The 9,683-nt window shown below is 20.1% G+C and overlaps 2 protein-coding genes across 2 annotated transcripts; one reads left to right on the top strand and one right to left on the bottom strand.

Moving 5' to 3' along the window:
* Positions 1–84: 84 nt before the first annotated feature.
* PRSY57_1344400 (hypothetical protein) lies at positions 85–5,555 on the bottom strand (the record flags this gene model as incomplete). The annotated part of the gene is made up of 4 exons (XM_020115202.1): positions 85–434; positions 620–1,062; positions 1,263–1,421; positions 2,005–5,555. The coding sequence occupies 4 exons, from the start codon at positions 5,553–5,555 to the stop codon at positions 85–87; spliced, it is 4,503 nt and encodes a 1,500-aa protein (XP_019970125.1).
* A 1,819-nt stretch (positions 5,556–7,374) lies between these two features.
* PRSY57_1344500 (ubiquitin-conjugating enzyme E2, putative) lies at positions 7,375–8,211 on the top strand (the record flags this gene model as incomplete). The annotated part of the gene is made up of 1 exon (XM_012909369.1): positions 7,375–8,211. One exon carries the CDS (start codon positions 7,375–7,377, stop codon positions 8,209–8,211), a length of 837 nt encoding a protein of 278 aa, XP_012764823.1.
* Between the last annotated feature and the right edge of the window lie 1,472 nt (positions 8,212–9,683).

Below are 9,683 nucleotides of genomic sequence, written 5' to 3' on the forward strand. Positions count from 1 at the left end.
AAAAAAAAAAAAAAAAAAAAAAAAAGAAAAAAAAAAAAATATACAAATGCATATATATTTTTATATTTATATATATACATTTTATTATTTTTCTTGTACTTTCCTAAAGCCTTTAAAAACTTCTGAATTTGTTGGAGTGTCTAACTCACTAATATCTTTAATATTGTTATTCCATTTTATTGATGCTTTATTATTATGATTCATAATATTATTTGTATTAATTTCGACCTTGTTATGTTCTATTAAATTTGCATTTTGTTTTTTTTGTTTTTTTTTTGTCTTTTCATATTCATCCAGTTTTTCTTCTTCTGTTACAGTAACATCGGATAAATTTTGATGAAAGCGGATTTTTCTTTTTTTCTTGATCACGATTTTTTTTCCTTCATTTGTTTTTACTTCCTTTGTGTAAATAACTTTGTCCATTTTTTCCAGAACTAAGAAATTCAAATAAATATATATATATATAGAAATATAAATATAAAAAATATATATATATATTATACATTTACGTGCTCAATATAAGTAATGTATATTCATTAATTTATACATAGTAAATATTCTACATAATATATAACACAGAAAAACATATATATGCTCATATTTATATAATGCAAATTACTTCTTTTCTTTTTTTTTTCGTCCACGATTTCGTTGAGGCATTCTCCTTTTTGAAAAACATTATCATTATACAAGTATTCAAATGAATTGTTATTTTTTTTTAATATATCTGTATGTTCTGATTCATTATATGGTTCATACAAAGGATTTTTAAAATCTCCTTTAGAATCGTCACTATCTGTACTAGTATCGGATTCAAAATCACTATATTTTACATTACCTATACTACAATTTAATAATAATTTTTTTTTTCTTAAAAGTTGTTTTTCCCTTTCAAGCTCTAATTTTTCTTTATTCGTTAACTCATCATTAAATTGCTTTCCTTGATATGTAAATTTTTTATAAAATAAATCTTCTTCTAGTTTTTCCATTTCTTCTGCGTGTTTTAATTTAACAATATCATTATCGCTGTTATATTCTTCGTTGTTAATAAATTCTTTGAGACTAAAAAGACGTAATCACCAAATAAAAGAAAAAAAAAAAAAAAAAAAAAAATGTATATTTGTTTATGTATATATATATATTATTTTTATTTATATGGGAGGAATAAAATGGAGGCTAACACAATATCCAAAAAAATGCATATTAAAATATATATATATATATATATATATCACATGTATTCTTATAACAAAATAACTTACTCTTCACTATTAGATTGATCATCTTCATATTCATTTTCTTCATACTGTTCTTTTTTAAACTGTTCAATTTTTTTTCTTTCTTCTGGATCTTCAAGGTTTTCATCTTCACTTTCCTCTGCTTCCAATTCGAAGACATAGCCCATCTTGTCATCCATGATTCTAGCAAAAAAAAAAAATATATATATATATATGAACACACATGAAAAAAAATATATACATATATATATATATATATATAAATATACATATTTTACCTTTTCTTCTCCTCCTTGGTTTTTTTTTTCTCCTTCGCTTCTTCCAGATTTTCGCTATCCAAATCATCTTCCTTATTCTGGCTCTCCTTTAAAAAGGGATTTTTTTTTGTGCTCTGTTTTGTATTATTAATATAAAATGTATTGCTACGTTCAGCATTTTCCTTATTATCAGTCAACGAATTTGATTCCATAACATCTGCTTCCTTATGAGCATTATCATTTGTAAAATGATTCATTTGTTCATCATCTAATACTTTTTTTTTCTTTCTTTTTATGTTTATAATATAATCCATATTATGCTCATTATCTTTCAAATTTGATTCATCTTTCTTTCTTCTGGATCTTCGAGATTTTCATCTTCACTTTCCTCTGCTTCCAATTCAAAGACATAGCCCATCTTGTCATCCATAATTCTAGAAAAAAAATAAATATATATAAAAAATATATAAAAAATATACAATATATATTTATATATATATATTTTTTACCTTTTCTTCTCCTTGTTTTTTTTTTTTTCCTTCTCTTCTTCCAGATGTTCGCTATGCCAATCATCTTCCTTATTCTCGCTCTCCTTTAAAAGAGAATTTTTTTTTGTTCCCTCTTTTGTATTATTATTATAAAATGTATTGCTACGTTCAGCATTTTCCTTATTATCAGTCAACGAATTTGATTCCATAACATCTGCTTCCTTATGAGCATTATCATTTGTAAAATGATTCATTTGTTCATCATCTAATACTTTTTTTTTCTTTCTTTTTATGTTTATAATATAATCCATATTATCCGCAGGATCTTTTAAATTTGATTCATCATTTAATTCATCTTTTACAATATGTTCCCCTAAATTATTATCATTCATATTATTTTCGGAACATACATTGTATACATTCTTCATACTATCAATGTGATTAGTACTCTCTTCTTCTTTTTTCAATACATTCGTATTTTTATTTATTTTTTCTTTACTTAAAAAGGAAGTTAATTTCATCTGTTTCATGTCATCATGGGTTATACTTTTTTTCAATTTCTTTGTTATAATTTCTGGTTTTTTTTTTTCTCTCATTTCGGTCTTTTTCACTTCACCATATGATACATTATGTGATATATTATTCTGATCAGATTTATCATCATGTTCTTCCTTTATATTGTCCATATTTATTCTTATTTGTTCATTTTTATGTTCCACTTTTGGTAATATATCATTATCCATATTATTGTTTTCTTGTGGTTTCATATCTTTTTTCATATCTGTATCATCTAGTTGATTATTTTTTTTGGGTTCCATTTTATTTTCCCCGATATGTATAGAATCCAGATGAACATATTCGTCTCGAGAATATTCCTTCTTATCTTCACCTCTTTCATATTCACTTCTTGCCATACTTTTTTCAAATTCACTAATAGCACAACTCTTTTGATAATCATTATCATCAAATTCATTTTTTCTTAAGACGCTTCTACTTACATCTGTATGATTAAGAAAATCCGTTTTTGTAGTTGAGAATTGGTTATATTCTAAAAGATTATCATAATTAATTATATTAGACATGTTCCATATTTGATTATTGTTAAGTTTATTTTGTTCATTCCATAATTCTTCATATTCAGCATTTTTCCAAGGTTCTGTATTTAATTCGAAATTTATAGGTAAATTTTCTGCATTTCTAATAATTTTTATAAGTCCATAATTTTCTGCATATATACGTTTTTTGTTATATTCTAATTTTTTATTTAAACTTGGAAACTGTAAAAAGAAATTTATTAATAAATTTTTTTCTTCTACATTTGTAGGTGGTTTTATATATACTAATTGATTATTATTTGATTTATAAAATTCATGCATATTTGGATTACAATATTTTGGACCTTCACCATAAAATTGTGCTGCTGATTCTAATAAAGAATAAATATTAAATGTTTTTTTATGATCTTTTTCTTTTTTCTTTCTTTTCATTTCTTCTAATGCCTTTTTCTTCTTTTCTAAATCATCTAATTCTTTTTTATCACTTGTTTCAGTATCATCTATATTTTTCATATCTTCTTGTGTATCTTTCATATTAATATTATTTTCAAACAAATTATCATCCATTTCACTTTTATTCATGGTACTATTTTCTTTAAGTTTTCCTTTATTTAATTCATTTCTAGTGTGTCCATCATTTTTTTTATTATTTCCTTTTTTTAATAATTTAAGCTTTTCCCAAGGATTTCCTATATTTTCCTTTTTGTTTGTTTTTTCTTCGAGTTTTTTATTTATATGAGTAAACATGGGATGTAAATTAAAACCTCTGATATCTGGATTGATAACTGCTGGAACACAATATACGTTTGCTATTCTCTCCTCAGCATATTTCAGAGATACTGCTATGTATAAATAAAAAAAATATTCTCTTCTTTTTAACGGTTCTAATATTTTCAATTCTTTAATTTTGTTGTTGTTTTCGCTAATTGAACTTAAATCATATATGTTTTTCTTTATATATGAAATATATTCTTTGATAAGTTTTATTTGATTATTACATATATGTACCAAATGTTCAACAATAATAACTTCTTTATTATTATCGAATATCTCATCTTCTCGTGGTACATTTAAAGAATGGCCTTCTCCCCCTTTCTTCATAATATTATTATTATTATTATTATTATCAATATTATACATATTATTTTCTACATTTCCATTATTTTTTTCATTCACGTCCTTTTCATTATTTAGATAACTCAGGTGGATTCCATTATTTTCCATGTTACTAACACTATTACTATTAAACACTATAATATTATTGTCTTCTACTTTTCCTTTTTTCTTTTGTTTATTTAATGATGTATAACATTCAATAATACTTTTTTGTCTATTTTTTGTCAATTTATTAAACCAAAATATTTCCATATTTTTTATATCTCCTGTATTCATACTATCTAATATAATATTTTCTGAACCTAGAAAAATATCTCTCATGTTTAAAGGAATTAGAACCTTTAAACATTCCATAAGATATCCTTCAATATTGTATTCTTTTTTTGAAAAAGATATTTGTATTGATTTTAACTTCTTTTTGTCTTCATTTGGATTTATATCTTCCATAAGTTTAGAGTTTTTTGTTTTTCTTCGTTTTCCTTTAAAATCGTTATTTTCCGTTTCATCAAAAGTTCTATTATTTTCTTTATCATCATTCGCACCATAATCATTATCAGGATTATCATTTAAAGAATCATCATCGTTTTTATCATCACTGTTTTGATGTTTTTCATCATATATATTATTTATATCATCATCACTATTTTTATAATTTTCATTATTTTTAGAATATTCATATTTTGCTCTATTTTTATTTTTATCTATCTCTTTCTGAGTAATTTCCTTTTTTTTTTTTTTTTTTTTTTTTTTCCTATTACTATCTTTGACATCATAATTTTCCTCTTTATCCTCGTCATTTACTTTATCGGTTTCATGTGAATTATTAGAATGACTGTAACCTATGTTGTCATGTATATCTTGCTCTTTTACATTATTATTTATAATAAAATTCTTTTTTTTTAATTTATTCGTTGATATGTTTTCGTTTGAATTAGGAAAACTCTCATTATCATTATTATTATCATTATCATTATTATTATCATTATCATTATTATTATCATTATCATTATTATTATCATTATTATTATTATTATCATCATCATCTTCGGCCAGTTTCTTTTTCAACTTTTTTTTCTTTTTCTTGCTTTTCTCATGTAAGTTATTTTCACTTATATTAATTTCATCCATAACATTTTTGATTATTTGGCTAGCTGCAGTAATATCATCACTTTTATACTGAATATTTTCTTTATTTAATATATGTGAGTCTTCTATATTATTATCCGTGTTCTCTTCAAAATTTTCCTGAATGTTTTTATTAGGATCCAAATCTGGATTTCCATAATCTTGTACATTTTTACTAATATTATCTGTATTTATTTGTTCACTATCATCATTACTTTCTTCATCATCTGAAGAAAAAATTATCTTGTTTCTTTTGTTCTTCAAAATATCCAACATTTTGTTAAATCAAATAAACAAACAAACAAACAAACAAAAGGAGAAAAAAATAATACTAATGGTAAAAATAAAGATGTATAAATAAATATAAATAAATAAATATATATATATATATATATATATTGAAGGATGTATATGTGTATTAAAATACGATGGACGTGTGTAAAATGTGAATGGAAACAAAATATATAATACGGGATATATATTCACATGGGTAAACTATACATATGATATATTTTTCAATGTATCTATCCAAATCCTGAGGAAATATGAGAAAAATTACCTACATACATATATATATCTATTTATATATCCATCAAACTATTCTCACGTATGGTTTTATCAAAAAAAAAAAAAAAAAAAAAAAAATGTATAACATTTTATTTTCCGTTAATAATATATCTATTGAAATAGTCAGTACATATACTTATATATATAATCACAAAAAAAATTAGAAAAATTATATTTATATAATTATTTTATATAAAAGACATTATTTTTCTCCTGTATATGAAAATATATATTATATATATATATTTGGTATATAATATAATAATAATTATATTATTTTATTTCTCTTTCATGCAATTTTTTCTAATGAACATATAATTTTTATATATTTAAAAAAAAAATGTTTATAAGGATTACCAAGGAATGAGAAATTTAAATGGCTGTCTCAAAAAAATAAAATGAAATAATATTATAATATAATAATGAAGTATAAAACTTTAATCTTAAAAAATATTTAATATATAAGTATATATATTTTTTGTATACTTATATATTAGTATTAGTGATTAAAATTTTTGGTACTATTTTATTATATATATTATATACTATTTTAATTTTTTTTTTTTTTTTCTCTCTCTTTTTTTATAATATAAAATTATTTTCTTCTATTGTTCTCTTGAAATGTAAAAATGTACATTATTTTGAAAGGATACTTATTTTTTTATTAAAAGATATATGTTTATACTTTCTTTTTAGATAAAAAGAAAGATATAAAATAAGTTATATATAACTAGGCACATACTTTTCGAATGTATTAGTGTAATATAACTTTGGAAAAATATATATGTATATATATATATATATATATATATAATATAATATACATGGTTTTTAGCATCCTCCATCGAATTTTATTTTATTTTATTTTATTTTTTTTTTGTTTTTCATATATAGCATATATATGTATAAATAATTATATATATATTATATTATATATATTAAATAATATTGTTCATATATTAAATATTGAAATACATTATTATTTTTCAAAAGTGTATATATAAACTAATGATAAAAATAATGAGATAAAATATTATAAAGTATTAAATACACTAATTTAAAATTAACCAAAATTAAGAAATTAAAAGATTAACGGAATTAAAAATATTCTCCTACTGATAGAATAATTTAATTCAAGTAAACCTTTTGAACATTACCATTTTGGTTTTATATATTCTAATTTTTTTTTTTTTTGTGAAAGATAATAAAAATTAACAAAACATTTTTAAATTATAAAATGTCATAATGATAAAATAAAGATGAATTAAGTTTTATTAAATTTAAAAAAAAGAAAAAATAATTTGTTAGCAAAAATGTTTGAACAGATTAAATAAGAAAATTTTTTTTTCACAATAATACTTTGATGTGAAGGAATTTTCTTTTTTTTTTTTTCTCTTATCCGAGTTGTGTTGTAATAATTTTATATATATATATATATATTTATATATATATTTATTTATATATCATTTTGGAGTTTATTTATTATTATTATTTTTTTTTTTATCCCTTATATTGTGAATACACTTAAATGTTCAACATAATGAGACCAATAATATTGTTTAACATTTTAATAGGATATTATTTTTTCATTGTCATAAATAACGTAGTAGGGAACTTACCAAAAAAAAATTCTTACTATAATATTCCAAATTATAAAGTAAAAAATGTTTCAAATATTAAGAATAATAAATATAATTATTTTATAATAGACACATATAATAATATGAAAAGGAAGAATAATAGCATTTATGAACATAATTTTAATAACTTTAATAGAAAAAATAAAACATATTTATTTATTGATAATAAGAAAAGAAGACGTAAATTTTTTTATTCTAAAATAGAGGAGAATAAAAATTTGCAGGGTAAAGAATTGAAGCCTTCAAGAACTGTAGAAAAACATATAAAAACAAAATATAATTTAGGAAATGCAAATTATAGAATTCAAAAAGAGTTAAATAATTTTTTAAAGAATCCACCAATTAATTGTACTATTGATGTACATCCAAGTAATATTAGAATATGGATTGTACAATATGTAGGTTTAGAGAATACTATATATGCTAACGAAGTTTATAAAATTAAAATAATTTTTCCGGATAATTATCCTTTAAAGCCACCTATTGTATATTTTTTACAAAAACCCCCTAAACATACACATGTATATTCTAATGGAGATATTTGTTTAAGTGTATTAGGTGATGATTATAATCCAAGCCTCTCTATTTCTGGATTAATTTTATCTATCATATCAATGTTATCATCTGCAAAAGAAAAAAAATTACCTATTGATAATTATACACATGCTGATGCCAAACCAGGAAGTAGCCAAAACAATTTTCTATATCATGATGATAAATGTTAAAATTTGTTTACACAATAGAAAATTATATGTTTTAATTTTTTCTTATTTTATTTTTATAAATATATTATTTATTTTATATATACCATATTTAATATATTTATATTTTATTTTATTTATTTATTTATTTATTTTTTTTATGTAGCATTTTTCATTTTGCACACATGTTTTATGTGTTTATAATATTTTATTATGTTCTTTATTTTGTAGCTTTTTTTTTTTTTTTTTTTTTTTATAGTGAATTTGTTTTAATATATTTATTTATACAAAAAAATAAAAATATATATTAAGTATTATATATAATTTTTACTATTTTAATTTTTGTGTATTTCTATATATATGTGCATATGTAGATATGTACATATTTATTTATTATTTTATTTTATTTATTTATTTTTTTTTTTTATTGTTTCTAATTAAAAAATATAAATTAACATTTATTTAAATCATATAAATTATTTCCTACTTTTAATAATATGTTATATTTTTTCTAAAACGATAAAGATTTTAAATATATATTTATATAATATACATATCAGCATTTTATATTATCCAACTTTTTTCTAAATGGCCTCATAAGATGTTGGAAAATAAAAATTCATATCTATAAGTGATAATTTATAAGAATTATACATTTAAATAATAAAATATGTTATTATATATATATATATATATAATGAGCTTTTTATATTTTCCAACTTTCTTCTAAATGTCCTCATAAGATGTTGGAAAATAAAAATTCATATCTATAAGTGATAATTTATAAGAATTACACATTTACATAATAAAATATGTTATTATATATATATAATATATATATATTTATATAATCTATACACTTATATATAATACATGTTATATGACATACATTATTATATTTAAAATATTTATGTTTACCATATAATAAATAAAATATCTGAATATATTCATATATATATTATATTTTTATTTCATTACACCTGCAATTACAAAACAAAGTTGCCGCACACAGATACGCACACAAGAAAAAAATATTCAGAAAATATGTTGAAACAAAGATTAAAATATAAAAATATTTTTTAATATTAATCTTATGAAATGTGGAGAATATGTATTAAGAAAAATATGTAAAATATTATTATTATTGTTATATATATATATATATATATATATATATATATATATATAATATTTGTATTATACAATTTATTCATAATATATATTGAATATGCACTTTTTTTTTTGAATTTTGAGGTATACTTTTTTACTAACAATTATTTGCAAAAAAAAATAAAATTCATAGATTAACAATTGTATACACTAATATATTTTTTTGTGGCCCGACAGATAATTATATATATTTTTTAATATAATATTATATGTTTTGTTATAATATGTATTAAAAGACATCTATTATATACATATATATATTACATCACTATATATTTTTCCATTTATAATTTTTTTTTTTTTTTTTTTTTTTTTTTTTTTTTTTT

This window comes from Plasmodium reichenowi, chromosome 13 (assembly GCF_001601855.1).
Source record: "Plasmodium reichenowi strain SY57 chromosome 13, whole genome shotgun sequence".
In the NCBI taxonomy this organism is placed as follows: Eukaryota; Apicomplexa; class Aconoidasida; order Haemosporida; family Plasmodiidae; genus Plasmodium; species Plasmodium reichenowi.